The sequence below is a fragment of the Convolutriloba macropyga genome, chromosome 4, assembly GCF_964194025.1.
Source record: "Convolutriloba macropyga chromosome 4, txConMacr16.3, whole genome shotgun sequence".
NCBI lineage: Eukaryota > Metazoa > Xenacoelomorpha > Acoela > Convolutidae > Convolutriloba > Convolutriloba macropyga.
In genome coordinates this window covers 31,358,078-31,379,396 of record NC_134471.1, presented here as the reverse complement: position 1 = coordinate 31,379,396, position 21,319 = coordinate 31,358,078, and the positions used below count along the sequence as shown (strand labels likewise).

Genomic DNA, 21,319 nt, shown 5'->3' with positions numbered 1-21,319 from the left:
GCGCGGTCATTGCTCGTCTTCTATGAGGAGTTAGGTAATAAAAATTCGTGGGTAGATGTAACTATGGTTGGACTTTTTGCTCCGATAGTTTTATTTACCAATTTAACCCTTCATCTTTGGCTATTGACCCCTAAATGACCTCTAGAGGTCGAATTTTTGGTTTTTTGGGAAATTTTGGTTTCTGACTACTTTCTGTATGGGGAATTGCACGTATTGCCGAGAAAAGCATCCCAAGCCATTATTTTAGCTATATGGCGCATGAATTACTGATATATTCATACATGGAGAACAATAGTCCTTGGAGAACAAAAGCGACAAAATTGACTTGGCGCCAAATTGTTTGCGCAAATAAGAGCGATAAGGATCGCAGACCTTTTCGTTAATCAGTTGGTTTAGTGAAGGGAACCTCTCCAACGAATGTGGCAATCAGTCAAATTGACCTACGGTGTTTGATTAAGTGCTTAAAGTGTATTTAATTAAGATAAGATAAAGTTAGCCAAATAGAAAAAGTTGTAATCAGTTTGTCGAGTATAAGTGGAAGAGAGAGAGAGAGAGAGAGAGAGAGAGAGAGAGAGAGTGAAACGACTGAGCTAGAAAGCAGTTGGTTTAGTGGGACTAAACATTCAATAGTTTTTTTAAAAGTTGCAAGACCAGTTAGGAAACTGTGAGCAACTTGGTACAGTAGGTTGCGAGTGAATCACGATAACAATCTGAACTTATCTAAAATTTTTTAAGTCGAATTTGTCTCAAGTTTTTGGTTGATTTCGAGTTGTACTTTATTACTGTGGATTCTACATCTATGCTAGTGATCTCTATTCAATTGAACGTCTTTGGGACAAAACACTTTTAACAGCCTGCAAGAGTGGACGAGGGGAAAAACTCAGAAAAAAGAAAAGTTAGCGCCTGCTTCATCATTTCCGTTTAAACCTTCGGTATTGGTTCTAATTAAGGTTGGTCGATCTTCTGGGCAACAGATTCCCCTCACTGATAGCCTAGTTAGAAATTAAGAAGATCACACAAAGTAATAAAAACCACCGCTACGAATTTGAGACAAAAATTAGGTTTGTTTATGCCTCATTACTAACTGAAAAGACATGCCTGCAATCGATTGAGTAGTGGGAACAATGGAGAACAAGTGCACGAAAAACGCAAAGTTGGAAAACAATAATATCAAAGAAACGTTTAGAAACTGAAACGATGAATTTGATTAGCAACAAGTGACAGCTGACAATAATTAGACTCAAAGATAAGACAACAAAATTAGCAAAGGGTATTGGTCGAAAAACTGCTAATATTTTTTGAAAACGATCAGAATTGTCATAGGAAAAGAAACAATTAAATGCGAACTGAAACGATTAATTCGATCCGCACATCCGTCATTGGCAACCAAGTAGATTTAGGAAGCAGCTAAAACAATTTTTTTCATAGTAAGCTCTAACATAGTTTCAGCGTTGAGTTGTCTATCAGTTCAACCCTCTTTAAACTGGGAGTCCCGTTAACTTAGAGACGCTAAAGTTACCTTAAAATAGCCACATCCGTTGAAAGGTCGACGTATGAAATGACACAGTTCGACTAACATTGGGCATTAACAGACTGTGATTTGACATATATTTGGCATGAAGACTTTTTTGTTGCTCAAAGACGACCATGATTCATCATGCGTCAGCCAATATTTGTCAGTGGTGCTCACTCTTTCACAATTAGAGGTAGGAGTTGACCATGCTAACTACCCATAAAAGTCCGGATCCATCATGTGTAATCCAAAACATTGGATAAAAAGAACCTTAAAAAGATTTAAGGTAGAGCGTAACTAATTATTGTCCAATTTCCGTAACACCAACTTTCGCAAAAATTCTTGAGAGAATTTTACTTAATCAGTTAGTACACTATCTTGACAAGTTTCCAATCCGGAGAGTCATCTACTGATGCTGTGCTTTACTTTATTGAAAAAATAATAGGAAAAATGGAAGATAACAACGACAGTGGGTGCTGTGTTCTTAGATCTTGCAAAAGCTTTCAATTCAATTTTACATGAGATGTTTCTCAAGAAAGTTGAAAGTTTCAATCTCTCTCAATCAACAATTTTATTTTTCAAATCTTTTCTCGCAAATCGAACACAATGTATAAAAGTGGGTATTGACTTATCAGATAAAATAACTATTAATCGTGGTGTTTCACAAAGAATTGTGATAGGACCTCTTGTTTTTCTGTAAAATGTCAACGATTTTTCTGAAAAACAGGAAGGTGAAAATGATGTTGTTCAATTTGCGGATGACACTAGTATTATGCAAATTTGAAAGTAATGAAAACATTCCACAAAAAAAGAACAAACAGACAACTATCTGACAGAGAATCAACTCACTTTAAATGCCGATAAAACAGAGACGTTATTCTTTACAAATCAAACTAATTCGGATCCAGCGTTTTTTCTTTTAAAGGCGAAATTATCAAACCAACTCGTGCTTTTCGTTATCTGGGAGTAGAAACTGATTCAAACTTAACCTTTGAAAGTCAACTGAACTCAGTTTTTAAGCAAAATGGGCAATGCATTTCTTTCTTTTTATCTTGTAAGAGATCAAATTCCTTTGAAAGTAAGATTTGATGTTTTCAAGTCAGTTGTACTCTCTCATTTTTTGTCAGCGGAGTATTCATTCAATCTCTTACAGTTAAAATCATAAAACGCATAAACAGGCAAATAAACTGGCGAATAAAAACTTGTTATTTTCGACAAAAATTTGACCACTCCATTGATCTTCCGAGGATCGTATCCTGCTAGCCGAATTGTTTATCTCAAAAGTTAGCCTAATGAAGCTACAAACAGATATAAGACACCAAAACATCCAAAATTTTAAAATGTTTACTAGTCGCCATAATGCTAAACAAAACAAGAGAACTTTTCAAACTATTATTAAAAAGAAAATGAAAACAAATTGGAGTAACTAATCTTTAATCTGGAAAAAAGTTCAAAAATGGAACAAATTGGCCTCCTCGATAAGAACTTTTAATAATAAAACTTGCTTTAAAAATGTTTTAACCGAGTTTTTGCTCGATCAACACAGGAAAGTACCTGTTATTAGACAAAGAGGAGCCTTTTTTACCTATGAGAAAGAATCCTAATTTTACCTATGAGAAAGAACAGCCACAATTTGAAGATTATTATATTAATAACAACGCTGATTAATTTATTTAACATTTTAAAGCATGTAGATATGTAACCTTAGGGTTATATTTCGAGTAATTTACAAGTTTCAAGAAAAAAAAGCTATGCAGAGATCTTGGGTCAACTTATCAAAATACTATAGGCTGATTTTGCTCAGTTTTGAAATACCGGTATTCGAATTATGAAAAGACCGCGGTGGGCCATATTTTGGTATGAGAGAAATTGGCTTAACTTTTGAAACGACCATTGATAGCCATTATTATTTTGCATTTAATGCTGTCAAAGTCCATTTGCTTTTTTTCTTGGTTGCACCCGGTAAGAAAAGTAGGTAGCGCTTGCTTCATCATTTTCTTTTAAACCTTCGGTATTGGTTCTAATTAAGGTTGGTCGATCTTCTGGGCGACAGATTCCCCTCACTGATAGCCTAGTTAGAAATTAAGAAGACCACAAAAAGTAATAAAAACCACCGCTACGAATTTGAGACAAAAATTAGGTTTGTTTATGCCCCATTACCAACTGAAAAGACATGCCAAGTTGGACAACAATAATATCAAAGAAACGTTTAGAAACTGAAACGATGAACTTGATTAGCAACAAATGACAGCTGACAATAATTGGACTCAAAGATAAGACAACAAAATTAGCAAAGGATATTGGTCGAAAAACTGCTAATTTTTATTGGAAACGATCAAAGTTGTCATAGGGAAAGAAACATTTAAATGCGAACTGAAACGATTAATTCGATTCACACATCCGTCATTGGAAACCAAGTAGATTTGGGAAGCTGCTAAAATAATTTTTTTAAAAGTAAGCTCTTACATAGTTTCAGCGTTGAGGTGTCTATCAGTTCTAGCCCCGTTAAGCTGGGAGTCCCGCTAACTTAGAAACGCTAAAGTTACCTTAAATTAGCCACATTAGTTGAAAGGTAGACGTATGAAATGGCTCATTTCGACTCACATTGGGCATTAACAGACTGTAACTCGACATATATTTGGCATGAAGACCTTCGTGGCTCAAGGTCGACCATGATTCAACTGGTAAGCCCGGATTTATCATGCGTCAGCCAATGTTTGCCAGTGTTGATCACGCGTTCACCATTAGAGGGAGGAGTTGACCATGGTTATAACCCATAAAAGTCCGGCTCCACCATGTGTAATCCAAAACATTGGATAAAAAGACCCATAAAAAGATTTTGGGCAGAGCGTATTAGCTATGCAGAGATCTTGGGTCGACTTATCAAAATATTATTGGTTGATTTTGCTGGATTTTGAAAAAAAACGTGATTCGAATTATGAAAAGACCGCGGTGGGCCATATTTTGGTATGAGAGAGTTTGGCTTTACTTTTGAAACGACCATTGGTAGCCATTATTGTTTTGCATTTAATGCTGTCAAAGTCCATTTGCTTTCTTTCTTGGTTGCACCCGGTAAGAAAAGTCACTAAACCTTAAAATTTTTTGATAAATGTTGCTGTCCTGAAATGCATGAAACCTTTGACACAAAATGGTTTTATATTCTCATATTTGGTCAAAAATTTGCAACTTTTGGCAATCTCCCATCAAATTCTCTTGTTTTGCGATGCTCTGCTTTTTTATGAGATGCTCCACGGCTTAGATCAGTAGGACAAAAGTTTCGGCTTTCGCTTATGCACCAGAACGAAAAAAAATTAACAAAAAAGACTTGGTTGTACAGTTATAGGGTATGAAAAGAATGTTGAGAAGACAGTGATCGACCGATATTGTTAATAAAAGTCCGACTTTTTAAAGATATTAAAAAGTCTTTTAGTAGTCTTTATCAGGATTGCTTGCCTATAAAATTAGAAACAGAAACACATGTATTGAAGTATGCATTCTCACTCAAAACCGAGTAAATGAAGTTGTTGCTGACAGCGCACAAGAAATCTTTAACTGAGTTTTCTGTCACAGGTTTGAGGATTTCTTGGTAAAGATCATCCACCACATTTGTCAAGTAGCCGCCTTTCAGGGCAAACCATTGATTCGCGCGTAGGTAGTACATCTTGGTATATACAATCGCGAAAAAGTACTGCCTTCGAGTTTGGAAAAAACATGATTCAGGAACGTCCTTGAAGATCAGAACCGGTCCCGGTATTGGATACCACTTTCGATGATTGAACGGTTCAACATCACCAGGCGTGTAGTAGATATCTAAAAAAAACGTACCTGAAATTAATCAGCGTTTAGTCTCTCAAATATTGTCCTGGAGCCCAATGAGAAGCATGAAACTGCTACAGCTCTCGGAAACTGCTACGGAGAGAAAAAAGTACTTTTCTCGATTTGATACTGCTAATCGCTCAAAATTGAGAACATGAATGTAGTTCACAAGATTAGATGAAAAAATATCGGTTGTGGACACCATAAAATTCAAATATGCACGAAATCCAGAGTCCGTATGTACATTCCGTATGAAACGAAAAGGGGGAAATCTCTGCCTAAAGCAGTTTCAATTTTTAAAACGACCGGCCGATTGCCGGATTACAGTCGCCAAAGAATACTCCTTGAAAATACAGCTCCTAAAACCAAGGCGAAAAAAAATCTAGCCGACAAAATTGTACATCGGATATCAATTCATTCGGTTTTCTATTTGCAATATTAGGAACAAAAATAACAACAGAGAACAACGTGTTAACATTTGCAACGAGGCCACCAACAAATTAGACCAAAAGGTCATGCGAAAAAAGTTTTTAATCTTTCTTTGACCGGTAGTTTGTCTGGCTTCTGACCCTTGCCTTCACTTGCAGTCACTACCTGATACGGATCATTGGAAAACTTGAAAAAATGAAGTCTAATTTGATGGCTTTAATGACTAAGTTTATATTAAATCAGTGGTTTGAAATTTTGGAAATGTTTATGAGAATTAGTACTATTTCTTAACTTATTTTAAATAATTGCATCTGATCATGTGGCGGCTGAGCTTACTAACCCAACCACCAAATGATTAGCGCTTCAAGGTCATTTTGAGCATTGAAGCTAGAATAGCGTGACAAGCGAAATTTAATGCTACATTCTATCGAAGTCATACGGATTTGTTCATTTTGTTCAACAATTATATTTAGCAACTATTATTGGTTCAAAGCGTCATTCATGAAGTTAAACTATAACTCAAACTCGAACTACCTCAACCACCAGCAAAACAATACTACGACTTAACAGTATTGCATCAGATTCTTTGCGATTGGATTGCGAATCAACCTGTTATTGATACAGAATATTCGACAAAACTTCTACATGGTTAACAAATTTCCCATGACATCAAATTTACACTGAAAAAGTGACGTTATGGAAAAGTGTTCACATTCTGTCGACATTATTATCAAAAACCAATCAACAGATGAATTTGACATGTAAATTCACGTTAATAGCAGCATAAAAGGAGCTTGAAAAACTACCAAAAATCAGTAGAAACTCGTAAAATTGGTTATATTAAACTGACATACCGTGCGCAATTTCAGCTGCTTCATTATCAATGTTCCAATCCTCGATGTTTTCGAGGAACCTTTTTTAACCGCTTCAATAAAGTTGGCATTATTATCTGACAAGATCATTGCAGGCGAATCTTAGCGGGAGACAATCCGTTACACATAAATAGGCGCCTGTTAGAAGAACAGTTTCAACAATTACAACAGAGTTGTTAAACATTTGAAAGTAGAACTTGGTTCTTCTCGATGGTCTTAATCACAAATATTAAGGTAATAAGGTGTTCAAAGCCAGTTTTCTTGAAAGTGAATCTCGGTACAGCTTCGTTAGCCAGTTTGGTAGCGGCACAATTCTTTCTGAACTAGTTGCGGATGTAATTAATTGAACGTAGTGAGGAACTTAACTTGAAGATAGTCATGCATTCCAAAATAACTGATCCGAAACAATTGAAACCATGACGATGTTTGACTTGGGTTTGTCCGGAGAAATATTAACCAGGAAAAGACGCGCACTGGATTGATTAGATGCTGTACGTAAATGCAATTTCATATAACCACTTAATGCAATCAGCGGAAAGATGAGTCTATTTGCTCGGACTTGGTGGATTGAAGCCATCTGGCTGGTTCGGTTTACCTTTCTAGTTTCAGAAAAAAAGTTGGAGTACAGTAGTTCAATAAAACAAAATACCGGTTGTTATTATTTTGCACGTGCGTCCGGTTGATCTCTCAAATCCAACGAGCAAAACAAGAACTGAGAAAAATTTACATTTGAAATTTGAATCATTAGCACCCAAAATTGAACCCCCCCCCCACATTTTTTTAAATCAGTGGCTGTTATCTAAAAGAAGTCAACTCAGCTGTGTGTTGCTGTGGGGGTCGAAGTCCCACCGGGTGGAACAACTCTATCAGTCTCAAGTTGCAGATTCCCCGGTGAGATAATTCCAGTTTTTAGTACTGTGGCAGTCTATAAAGAGAAGATGTGGTATATTGTTTTCTTATAAACAGTCTTTCGCACGCTCAAAAATGAAGTACATTTTAAGAGCAAAAGAAGCTTTGACAATTGAAAATTTACCTAAGACAGACATTTGTTCCGAGAGTGAGGTAAATCCCAACCCAAGCAGTGGTTTAACTCAACAGATGTCCAACCTTACAATAGAAAATAAGGTTCACATTTCACCTGGCTCTATTTTATTTATTCCTGACAGAGCCGACAAATTATATGAGATTCAGGTATTAGAACATCTTTTGGAAGAAACGAAAGTTGAATACATTGGAGGGGGCCCTGATTACGACTCATGGATCAACTCAAAATCAATATGGTCCTATTGGTGTTTCAAAAAACCTATAAGTAAATTGAAAAGAATCTCCAAGGAACTATCAGACAAAGTTGACGATCTGCTAATTAATGCTGAGAGCGCACTCTATGTAGACGAGGCATTAACCGGTTTGAACTCCGAAACAATTAGAACAAATGGTAACCTTCCAGATATAAAAACGTTGCGGCACACTAAAGACCCGACTATCCGCTATGTCCCTATCAATGTACGGTACAAATGGTCAGAGCTTTTCTCTGACGTCATTACTGACTGCATTGAAGATCCTAATACAACTAAACTGGAGAAAACTCTTCCGATTGTCTAAATGCATTTTACGTGCCAGTAACAGAGGAGGGCACAAACTCAGGCGGAACAACGACTAAAGAATTCTAGAAAGAATTAATCGCTGGAACAGAGGAGACTTTGGAGGGCTATGGAACGAAGCCTGCTCTTTGCAACAATCAAAACGATCAAACGATACAAACTCCGAAGAGATTATCAAAAGTTCAAACAATTTGTGTTTCCAGAGCCAATGTGGCAGAGCAGCAAAAGTTTTGGCTTCTGATGGATTTGCACCAATCAACAAGGCAACTCTTGATAGTTTGAAAAAAAATGCATCCCCCTGAAGAAAAGCCTATTGTAGTCCATTGTAGCCTATTGTAGTCCTTTTGCATGCTTTACAGTGTACCGCTTCAGATCAGTCACAAATTGCTTTGAGAGTTCTGACTAAGCTTGTAAACGTAAGCTGCCGTGGGGAACTTCCCGAATCTGTTTCACAAGCTCTATGTAGTGCATCGTTATCAGCCTTGCTGAAAAAGAAAAGCGGTGTTCACCCTACTGCAGTCGGAGAAGTCTTGAGGAAGCTAATAGCTAAATGTTTAGCCAAGGGAGCAAATTTAGAAGCAAAGGAACTTTTCCAGAGCCTGCAATTGGGTGTGGGAGTGAAGGGAGGAGCAGAAGCCATTATACATTCGACTAAGATTTCGTATGAAAAAATACTCACCTCGTCCTGTTCCTCGGGCATTTTGCAAATTGGCTTTTGCAATGCATTCAATTCAATAAAACGCAATGAAATGCTGAAAACAGTTGCACGTTCAATGCCAGGCATTGCCGCTTTTACCAATTCCTGTTATTCACAACACAGCCAATTATTCAATGACAATTTTGTGCTTAGCAGTGAAAGCGGTATCCAACAAGGCGACCCATTAGGCCCTTTGCTTTTCTCTCTGACGCTCTGGCCCATTATAGAGAAAATTCAGGAAACTGCGCCAGAGCTTCAGCAACTTTCCTGGTATCTCGATGACGGTCTTGGTAGGCTCAGAGGACGATCTCATTAGATCTTGGAATCTCCTATGCCAGCTCGGACCTGATCGCGGCCTCCACGTCAGGATCGATAAGTGCGAACTGTGGTCCACGGTAGATTTAGACAGACTGGATATAAGAATAAAACGAAATGATATTTCGGGCCTTGAGGCTCTTGGAGCTGCGTTAGGAACCCCAGAGTTTGTCTGCATAAAACTTAACGAAAGGATAGGGAAATTAAGGGCACTTTTTGAAAAGTTGGACTATCTTGATGACCCTCAGTGCGCCCTAGGTATCCTTCGCCACTGTATTGGGTCCCCCAAAATGGTGTATTCTTTGCGTTGTCAAACGCCACAAGTCCAGTTATTAAATCCCTAAAAGAAATTGATGCCCAACAGCGCAAAAAAATGAGAATATCCTTGGAACTTTTCTTCCAGAAGAATCCTGGGCTCAAGCAACCCTGCCCATAACCCTTTCAGGGTTGGGTGTTCGCCAATGCCATGATCAGTATAAAGCATCATACGTTGGTTCTGTTCTCTCCTCTGAAGATCTTGTTTCGAAAATAACCGGTGAAAGCCCAAAAAACTGACAAGTTTTTCAAGATTTTGATTCCAGTATAGCACAACTGGACATTTCAAACCTCTCGCAAAAGACGATTCAGCATGCTCTAGATAATGAAAAATTTCACGGTCTCAAAGAGAATCTAGCTTGTGAGAGAGAATCCGCCCGACTTCTCTCATTGTCTGTTCGACATGCCGGAGCTTGGTTGTCTGCTCCCCCCATTCCAGCTGTTGGTCTTCATATGGCACCAAATGAGTTGAGAATTAGTGCAAAGTACAGGTTGGGTGTCCCTGTCTATGACGCCGAAAGGAAGTGCCCGTTCTGTAAAACAGGAGTTCTTGACATCTATGGGGATCATGCCATTGCGTGTCACGGTCGAGGACACGCAATTGCAAGACATGACCGGATTGGAGATAAAATAGTGTCTGCTTGCTCAACTGCGAATCTCTCACCAGTAGTGGAAAAAAAAGAAACTAATTCCAGAAAGCCAGTCACGCCCCGGAGACATCTTTGTCCCGACTTGGAAAGCGGGGAAACCTGCTGCATTTGTTGTAACTGTCACTTTGTCGCTGCAATCCAACTCTCTCACTAATGCGGCTACAAAGGCAGGATACGCACTTGATTCAGCAGATGAAAGAAAATATTGTCTCCACGACGATAACTGCGCAAAAATGGGAATCAAATTTGTTCCCCTTGCAATTGAATTCCTTGGCGGGATATCGGAAACCTTAAAGAAAACACTCAAGCGGTTGGCTGTGTTAAGTGACAATCGTTCCTTCCAAGCGCAGGGGTTGTCTGTAGCTTTCTGTAAACTAATGCAATCCTTATCAATCACCGCTATTCGGGGATCAGCGGAAATGTTGCTGGCACGGGCTCCCTAGTAGACTATTTTGCTTTTTGGGTGCTGGACCGCTCGGAGGGGAGATGGTTGATCCAGTACTGTTTGCAATCATTGTCGACAGATTTGATCAAGGGGTCTGCCTCAATGATTTTGACACGCTCTTTTTGGCCAGATTTAACCAATTCAGAATAAGAAGAGTTCAGATTGGTCCATTAATGATGAGTGGCCAAAACGATTGCAACAAACTGGAAACTTATCAATGTGCAGTTCTAGTATTTTTTTTCTTACCTGACCAAAGTGGGGAGAATAAAAACTTACATTTTACATGTGAAAAATAAAAAATGCTGATGAAATGAGATTCACAAGCTGTTGATCTGTTGTATTGACAACCACCGTTTTGTTAACCAAGTTAATTGTTTTTTAATTTAATTTAAGTCTTTCCAAAAAAAATATCAGTGACGTATCAGTATACTCCCCTGGTTACTACTTTCTTTCTCTCAGTTTCTGGCTCAAATTCATGTTGCTTGATTCTTGATAAATCTGGATCCTCCACTTAGCTTCATGATTGAGAGTAACCAAAGCGAATACCTCAGTTACCAGAGTCTGCCTGGTTGTCCCTTGATGTGGGTTGGTTCCAAAGGAAAAGCTAGCATATTCCAATGTCACAAAATTAAGTGCCTGCTGTCAATTAACTTTTTTCACGACAATAGAGCCGCATGTTTTATGAAAAATCAACTCCCTAAATGCGATAATTCGAGGACAAGTCTTCAAACTAGAGGAAGAAAGAAGAGTTTGAGGAACCAATCTCTGACTCAAAAGTCAGTTTTGTGCTTCTAATTTGGTTCACCTCGTGCAGAGATTCAGGATTTGGGTCTTTCCCATTATAGCCCCCCCAGCTTAGTGGTCAGATAACCTATAGCCCCCCTAAACATGGTAATTATACCATAATGGGGGGCTATAATTTCATGGGGGGGGGGGGGGGGGGCTATAATGGGAAAGACCCCAGGATTCGTCTTTTGATGAACCCATTGATTTCAGTTCGTTAGATTCAGCTAATTAATCAGTTCGATCAACCAGACAAGATACATCATATACATATATGACATTTGATAAGATAACGCAGGACCCACCACATTTACCACATTTTAATATGGACAATTTTTTGCTATCCCTATGTAGAATAAGCCCAGTTGTCGCGGGTTGTACTTTGTGATACATAATAAACGCAAGTCGGTGGCTAGAAATAATGGAATTAATTGAACATTGAGAGGAACGTAATTTAAGGATGACAGGATCCTTTGTTTCAGCAGCCCCCCCCCCAGTGTTTTTTACGCCCCTAGTTACAAATTATATTTTGTTATATAGCACGTTACCTTTGTAAAAATATAATAATCCTCCTGAGGATTTTTTTAAAGAAAGCCCACTAAGCTGGGGGGGCGATAAATTTTAACCCGCATCCAGAACATTAGGAATCTTTGTGTCAAACTAGATTTCTACTAGGCGCATGAAACGACGAGATGAGCGAATGCGACCATTACCTCCAAAAACGGTGAAAACTGAGCTATGCTGCTGCCCTTACTGTCTGTTTTGATGTCAAATTGATCCTATCGTTCTGCACTAGAGGCTTCTCCTTGAACAAGGAACTGCAGATGAAGCTAGGCTTCATCTCAAAATTTTCAATAAATTTTTTTTGTGAAACCAGGGTTTTTAGGGTATATTTCATTTCAATTTAATATCTCAAAAATGGAGCATTGGGTTCTCAGTGGGCTCAATGTAAGTAGTTGTGCGAGAAGTTGCCTTGTCTGAAAGTTAATTGCAGCGAGTGAAATTGCATTTTTTTCATGAATTTGAACTTTTGGTGAAATTGAGTTAAAGTTTTAAGTTTTCTGACCCATAATAGTGACGCAGAGAACCTAAAGGTATGAATTCTTAAAATAAAGAATTCTTGAAATACGACTGGAGTTTGGTAGGCTCTTCGAATTGGTGTCTTTCACGATTCAGTAAGAAAAATTAGATGAGTTTTAAGACTTTAATCTTGATTGTGGAAGTTTTCAATAGAAGTTGGGTTGGAATCTAGTATCTTTTGTCGATATAGTACGTTTTTAGTATATAGTGCCCCTCCCACCTCCCCCGATCGCAAGCATACAATAATCGTGGGTCATAGAGGTAAAGACCCAGTTTATTAATCTCCAAAGCCTATTACTGGAGATGGGATCAATGTCACAAAAGACGAAACATCAACAAATGATGTCCCGTCAACAAAAAATTTATTTACAATTGGGATATGGCAAAGAAGTTGGTTGGGGGTCCAATGGCTCCTCTTTATTTGGTGTCGGATGGTATGGGTTGTGGTAGATGGTTTGAGTGGTGGCTGAGACTGCTTCTCACAATTTTGGGTTGAAGTTTTCTCGACCGATCAGGTGATTTAAAGAGTTCAGCACTTAGGGACAAGTAAAGCTCCAATAGAGCTGCTCACTTATTGCCCTCGAGGTTCAACACGTTTAACATAACCGACTAACGTCGGGCGAATTGCTCTCAAACGACCGGCAAGCGGTTGGCTTCGTCAACAGCTAGCCTCGGTTTAGTGACCTCAGGGCGCTACCTCTTTATCCCGTTTCTGAAGACGAAAGTCAAATGCGTCAGACAAAAAATACCGGCCAAGCGAAAAATTGCATAAAGGACAAACACGATTAAAACAGGATAATTCCGTGTCTCTTGAGGCCAGAGGAACCTAAAAAAAGACAAAAAATTACAAGATTTGTTTAGAAAAATTGCCAAAACTTGTGATATTAAAATGTTGAAAGTTAATCCATGGCCGACAAAAACTTTACAGTAACTTTTTATCAAACACTAACAATGGTTTTCTGACCCTTGAGGCTCAAAAAATCTGAATAATGACTATAAATGTCAAAAAATTGAGAAAAAAAAATGGCAAAAAATATCAAAATATGCCAAAATTCGTGACGTTAAAATCTTGCAAGACATTCCATTTAATCTCAAAATTATTCAATAATCTATTTTCAAACCCTAGAGGAGGTTCCCTGGCTCTTGAGGCTGATAAATTCTAAAAAACTACACAAAATTTCAAAAAAACTTGAAAAAAGAAGTTGAAAAACTATTCCATTGCCATCAAAATTTTGTCCGTAATTTGATATAGAAACCCTGAGGATGTTCTCTGGCCCCTGGGTCTGGAAAGACCTGGATAAGTGAAAAAATGTCAAAAAAATTTGAAAAAAACGCACGTTTTGTCAAAAAATGCTAAAATTCGTTATATTAAAATGTTGAAACCACTCCATTACAACTAGAGACAAGGCAACAATGTAGTAACCTATAATCGAACCCTAGAGGAGGTTTTTTGACACCTAGGGTTGATAAAAATCAAAAATGTCAAAAATTTTCAAAAAGCTTGAAAAAAATGGCAAAATAGTAAAAATTTGCGTTTTTAACAAGCGTTGTTCGTCAGTAGCTAGCCACGGGGGGGGGGGGGGGGGGGGGGGGTTGGGGGCATCACTGGGGTGGGGGGCATTAGTGCGGCGGGGGGATGGGTGAGGCAATAGGAGGGGGATCAACAGTGGGGGTGTCTTCAATCTCTATGAACCGCCCTTCACAACATAAGTATAAGTATAAGTCTCCAAAACAGTTTGAGCTGAAACAGAGCTAAAGGGCTCTAAGAGCACTTAATGCCCGCTGGGCGCTACCTGTTTATCCCGTTTTTGAGGACGAAAAGTCAAAAAGCGTCAGACGAAAAATCGGTCAAGCGTAAAATCGCATTAAAAAAAGACCGACAGGACTAAAATAATTGCTACAAACTTCATTTGAGAGCAATTAAAAAAGACCGACAGGAGTAAAAGAACTGCTACAAACTTCGTTGGAGAGCAATTAAAAATACTTTTCTCGGTTCGATACTGCTAATCGCTCAAAATTAAGAAAATTAATGTAGTTCACAAGATTAGATGTATAAATATTGGTTTTGGACACCATAAAATTCAAATATGCACGAAGTTCAGAGTCCGTATGTACATTCCGTATGAAACGAAAAGGGCTCTGCCTAAAGCAGTTTCAATTTTTAAAACGACCGGCCGATTGCCGGATTACAGTCGCCAAAGAATACTCCTTGAATATACAGCTCCAAAAACCAAGGCAAAAAAAAATCTAGCCGACAAAATCGCGCATCGAATATCAATTCATTCGTTTTTTATTTGCAATATTAGGAACAAAAACAACAACATAGAACAGCGTGTTAACGTTTTCAACAAGGCCACCAACAAATTAGACCAAAAGGTCATGCGAAAAGAGTTTTTAATCTTTCTTTGACCGGTAGTTTGTCTGGCTTCTGACCCCTGCCTTCACTTGCAGTCACTACCTGATACGAATCATTGGAAAAGTTGAAAAAATGAAGTCTAATTTGATTTGGAAATGTTTATGAGAATTAGTACTATATTTCTTTACTTATTTTAAATAATTGAATCTGATCGATTAATATAATCTTTTCAAAAATATGATTGTGTGTATACTATGTATACTACGAAAAAAATGCCAACAAATCCAGAAGACATACGTGACACGTAGCAGCGTGCATCGATGTCAGACCCACGCCAAAGTGGTGTAGTGAACCAAAGTGATCAATTCTTAATGTACTCAAACTAGATCGTCTCTGGTCTTGGTGCTCCTCGCAGGAGTCTACTACTTAGAACATTGGTTAAGCGCTGGGACGTTTTCTCCGGAATGGAACCAACCAAACAAATATAGCGTTCGAGAATTCACAAGAGTACCAATTAAAGTGGTCAAAACCAGTTGTTTAGAAGCCAGTAGTTAGTTGACTAACAAAGTATTTGGGACCCGTTTGCGCAATTTTAGCTGCTTCATTATCAATTTTCCAATCCTCGATGATTTCGAGGAACCTTTTTTTAACCGCTTAAATAAAGTTGGCATCATTATCTGACAAGATCATTGCAGGCATTATCTTAGCGGGAGGCAATCCGTTACACACAAATAGGCGCCTGTTAGAAGAACAGTTTCAACAATGACAACAGAGTTGTTGACCATTTGAAAGTAGAACCTGGTTCTTCTCGATGGTCTGACTCACAAATATTGAGGTAATAAGGTGTTCAAAGCCAGTGTTCTTGAGTGGCAAGTAATCTCTTTACAGCTTCGTTAGTCAGCATACATTGTATGGTAGCGGCACAATTCTTTCTGAACTAGTTGCGGATGTAATTATTGAACGCAGTGAAGAACGTAACTTAAAGATTTGCATTCCAAAATATCCGATCCAAAATAATTGAAACTATGACGCTGTTTGACTTGGGTTTGCGCGGAAAAATACTAACCAGGACAAGACGCGCACTGGACTGATTAGACGCTGTGCGTAAATGCAATTTCATATAACCACTTGATGCAATCAGCGGAAAGATGAGACTATTTGCTCGGACTTGGTGGATTGAAGCAATCTGGCTAGTTCGGTTTACCTTTCTAGTTTCAGAACAAAAGTTGGGGTGCAGTAGTTCAATAAAACAGAACTTCTTAAAAAAGAATTAAAGACGAGCGATACTTTTTAACTTAACTCAGACACAGATAATATCAGTGACGTATCAGTATCCTCCCCTGGTTACTACTTTCTTGCTCTCTGTTAGAATATCAATCAAACTATAGTCTTAAACTTAGTGAGAATTAGAAAGAAGGTTTGACTTACCAGATTAGAAAGACAAGCAAAATGACTTCGATCAAAGAAATTATATAAATGAATCGTCAAGAAATGGTGCTGAGAATCAATATTCGGTTCAAATTGATGAATCTAGATAACTATTATTAAAGATAGATTAATTGATGTAAAATCTTCCCAGTAAGTATTAAATGATGATGATATCTCCGGAAGTGTGAATGAATTCGTAGAAAAGTGCAAATGCATTCCATTTATGGTTCCCTTTGCGACTGATTTGCAGAAGCAAACCATATCGGGTAACCCTTGCGACCCCCACTATAAATCACGGTGCTAAGATTAGTTTTGTATCTTGACTTTTTCACATTGATAATGGGTATATATACAGCTGATTTTTGAGTCTTTTTTCATCCCCAAATTCAAATCACCATCTTGGTCTAATAATCAGATCTCTCCTGTAAATCTCTAAATTCTACTGTAAAATATCTTTTTGTTATTCTCTCATTTTTTGAGAAATTAATTCTTTTACTTAGTTAAAAACGCCTTTTTTTCCGCTTGCGGAAGTCCATAACCCAACAGGTTATGGGCACAGCAATTTTCTAAGTCATAAAATTAATTTCCAAAACAAAACTAATTTGTTGTTGACAGTCATAATCCTTTTCTGCTTAGTACCTTTTCTTTTCACAACCGTTTTGCCTGCTCAAACTTCAATGGATCAACAGACAGTGAAGCTGCTGACCTACACAGGAAAGGCACAGGACTTTCCAATCTGGAGCACAAGATTTATGGCGATTATGCAGACGAGGGGACTCTACAAATCACTACTGGGGACAGAGGAGCAACCCAATGAGCCTGCGCCACTGGCCAATGGGGCAACCAATGATGAGAAGAAGAACCACAAGGTGCTGAAGGATGCATATGAGAAGGAAGTTGCAGACATCAAGGAGAAACGGAACAATGTGTGGTGCCATCTGGCACTGACTCTAGATGCAACAACCCTCATGCTGATGAGACATGACTGTGTGGGAGATGATGGCATTGGAGATGGAGCAAAGGCTTGGAAACTTTTGCAAGAGAGATTTCGGAGTGTGGAGACACCGACAGTGATGACTTTAGTGGCACAGCTCGCTCGACTGCAACTCGAGGATTCTGAGGATTTGGACAGCTTCTTCATCAGAGGACAGGAGTTGCTCACAAGGCTACAAGAAGCAGTGGAAGCAGTCTCAGAGACCCTCTTCAACGCCTTGGTCCTCAATGGTCTGCCAATGAGGTATGAAAGTTTTGTTATACAGGAAAGCTTCAACCCGGCAACGAACTTCACAGAGTTGAGGAAAAGGCTGCAGAATTTTCATGAGAGCACGTTGCAGAGACACAAGGGACAAAGTGGTTCAGTGGCACTGGCAGTGAAGCGTGACTTCAAGAAGGGACCCAAGAAAGGAAACTGCTTTGTGTGTGGGATCCCTGGACTTTGCCAAGGACTGCAGGAAGAAAGAGACAGCACAATGCAGCAAGTGTGGTGAGAAGGGTCACCTAGACAGGGCATGCAAGAGACAAATAGATGGAGGCAAACATGAGACAGTGGCAATGGGTCCAACATTGGCTACACCAGACGAGGAATGCTGGGCAGCTCTTACCCAGTGGAAGACAGCAGGCATGCTAGTGGACAGTGGTTGTACAGATCACATAGTGACGAACATCGATGCGTTCCTGGACTTTGTGCCCATTCAATCAGTGGTCAGAAATCCCAACGGAGAGGCTTCCAGAGTGGTGGGCAGAGGCTGTGTGAGGATCAGCGTACCCTCAAACAAAGGGGAATTCCAATGCGAACTCAAAAATGTTCTGTGTGTGCCGGACTTTTCTTAAACCTCCTATCAGTCTCAAGATGCACGGAGTGGGGACATAGCTTCACTTTCGAGAGAGGAAACAGCTGCATGAAACTCCAGAAGGGAACTCGGGTAAAACTAACACAAGAAAATAATTTGTTTTACTTACCCTGCAGCGTTCTAGAATTCAAGATGGGTTCCAACAGCGTGAAACTTGACAGTGCAAGGAAGTGGCACAGACGATTGGGTCATTTGAATCAAGCGGATGTGGTCAGGAATGCACCAGAGACAGTGGGGGAACTCGATGATGTATGCAATGTGTGTGCATTGGCCAAGATCACAAAGACTCCAGTACCAAGAGTGGCAGGGACCCAAGCAGAAGAGAAGCTGGAGAGGGTGTGCACAGACGTGATGGGACCTTTCAGAGTAGAGTCACTGTCAGGGTTCCGGTTCTGCATAGTGTTTGCAGACCAGTACACGAAGTTTGGGTTTGTGGACTTGCTTAAGGCAAAGAGTGAAGCATTGGCCAGCCTGAAGAAATTTGTTCTCAGTGTGGGGACGCCCAAGAAGCTGAGGCAAGACAATGCGAAGGAATTTCTCTCAGAGCAGTTCAAGACGTACTGTTTAGATGCAGGTATTCTACAGGAGAAGACCATACCAGAGACGCCACAACAGAATGGGTTAGCTGAGAGGTGCAACAGGACACTGCTGGAGATGGCAAGATGTTTGCTCATGGACTCAGGACTTCCCAAGATGATGTGGGGAGCAGCAATTCTTCACGCAGCAAGGATCAGAAACTTGGTTGTGAGACGAGGAGAAGAAAAATGCCCAGCAGAGCTGATGAGAGGTATAAAACCTAAGCTTTCAATTAGTAAATTATCTATTTTTGGTTGCACAGTCTTCATTAGGAAGAGGGACAGAGAAGTCAGCAAACTTGAACCCAACGCACTGGAAGGAAAGTTTGTGGGTTACACTGAAGGAGAAAACGGATACCTGGTGTACATACCCAACACACGCAAGGTGATGGCAGTTCGAGATGTGATCATCAAGGAGTCTGAAGTGGGCTCAATCCCTGACAACAAAGAAACGACTGACCTACTAGATGATGGGTCGGAACTGGGAATCTGGCACCCAGATGATGGTCATCAAGATAATGACAACAGAGAACGACAGGACACATCTACTGCAATAAAGGAGGAGTGGCATGACGCAGGGAGCGTGAATACTCAAGAAACAACACTGAGACCAGAGGCCTGAGATGTTGGAGAAACAGCACTAGATGGAGGATCTACTGCAACAAGAGGGAGTTACAGAGACTTAGAGTCACTGGAAGACACTGACACAGAAGACTTCTCACAGTTAGAGACAGTTGGCTTCAATGAAGATGCACTGGAACACGCGGACAGAGCAGAGCCCAGACGAGGGACATGAGCAAGGAATGTTCCGCAATTTTTTTGGAGAAGTCAGAACCCATCTTGCTGTGACCGAGGGCGACTATGTGGAACCCGAAACAGTCTACGAAGCCAAGCAAGGTGACGATTGGGACCAGTGGCACCGGGCAATGAAGGACGAGGTCAAGGCACTCCAAGACAACAAGACTTGGAACCTAGTGAGACCACCCACAGACAGGGACGTCATACCGGGCAAATGGGTCTACAAAGTGAAATTGGGACCCAGTGGTCAAGTGGACAAATACAAAGCGCGCTATGTGGCGAAAGGTTTCAAACAAGTGGAAGGACTGGACTACTTTGAGACTTTTGCGCCTACCTGTAAGCCAGAGACATTCAGGATTCTACTTCAGCTATCAGCGAAGCAGGGCCATGTGATGCACCAATTTGATGTCAAGACTGCTTTCCTGCACTCACCAATCGAGGAAGAAGTGTATCTGGAACAGCCACAGGAGTTTGTAAAACGCGGATCAGATGGGGAGAAGTTAGTATGTCGACTAAATAAATCAATTTATGGTTTGAAACAGGCTGCTAACAACTGGTACAAAGAGCTGGCAAACTTCCTACTGAGACAGGGGTTCACCAGAAGCAGGAACGATCACTGTTAGTTTGCAAGATCAGAGGCAGAGGATCACACCTTCATCTTGGTCTGGGTTGACGACATCATAGTAGCATCAAGAAGTATGACAGTGGTCTCTGATGTCAAGAAGGCACTAGAAGCAACCTTTCACATGGAAGACAGAGGGAGACTACACTGGTTTCTGGGTCTAAGAATCAGACGAGAAGAGGACAAAGTCACAGTCGACCGAGAACACTACATAGAAACAATGCTTGAGCGGTTTCAAATGGATCAATGCAAACCCTCAAGAACTCCAGCTGATTTGAATTTGAAACTTCAGACAGCACAGAATGGAGACGAAGAAGTGGACCAGAGGATCTACAGAAGGTTGGTTGGATCACTTCTGTATCTGGCCAAACAGACGAGGCCAGACATCATGTTCACAGTCAACATTCTGTCCAGACACATGAATGCACCTACCAATCAACACTGGATGTGCGGAAAACGACATCTGCGATATCTTCAAGGTTCAAAAAATTAAAAACTTACTTACACAAAAGAGGCTAGTTATGATTTAGTGGGGGAAAGTGATGCAGACTGGTCTGGAGACGTGAACGACAGAAAATCAACAACGGGCTATTACTTCAAGCTCAACGGACGTGGCGCAGCACTCAGCTGGGGTTCAAGAAGCAGGCCACAGTTGCTCTTGCTTCATCAGAAGCAGAATATCAGGGCATGGCAGCAGCAGTTCAGGAAGCACTCTACCTGAAACAACTTCTAGAGGATTTTGGCTTCCAACAGAAACGTCCAATAGCAATTGGAGAGGACAACCAAAGTTGTATCAGACTTTGCCAAAACCCAGTCATGCACAAGAGGAGCAAGCACATCGAGACAAAATTCCATTTCATTCGTGACAAGACTGAATTAATTGAACGCAGTGAAGAACGTAACTTAAAGATTTGCATTCCAAAATATCCGATCCAAAATAATTGAAACTATGACGCTGTTTGACTTGGGTTTGCGCGGAAAAATACTAACCAGGACAAGACGCGCACTGGACTGATTAGACGCTGTGCGTAAATGCAATTTCATATAACCACTTGATGCAATCAGCGGAAAGATGAGACTATTTGCTCGGACTTGGTGGATTGAAGCAATCTGGCTAGTTCGGTTTACCTTTCTAGTTTCAGAACAAAAGTTGGGGTGCAGTAGTTCAATAAAA

General features: G+C 39.9%; 1 protein-coding gene across 4 annotated transcripts in view; it reads right to left on the bottom strand.

The window, feature by feature from the left end:
• LOC142338391 (uncharacterized) overlaps positions 1–21,319 on the bottom strand; it is a 102,603-nt gene that overhangs the window by 44,858 nt on the left and 36,426 nt on the right. For all 4 annotated transcript variants that reach the window (XM_075388139.1, XM_075388143.1, XM_075388140.1 and 1 more), the window contains one exon: positions 4,967–5,323. In XM_075388139.1, the coding sequence (XP_075244254.1) occupies positions 4,967–5,323 (357 nt within the window). The remainder of the gene's footprint in view (positions 1–4,966; positions 5,324–21,319) is intronic.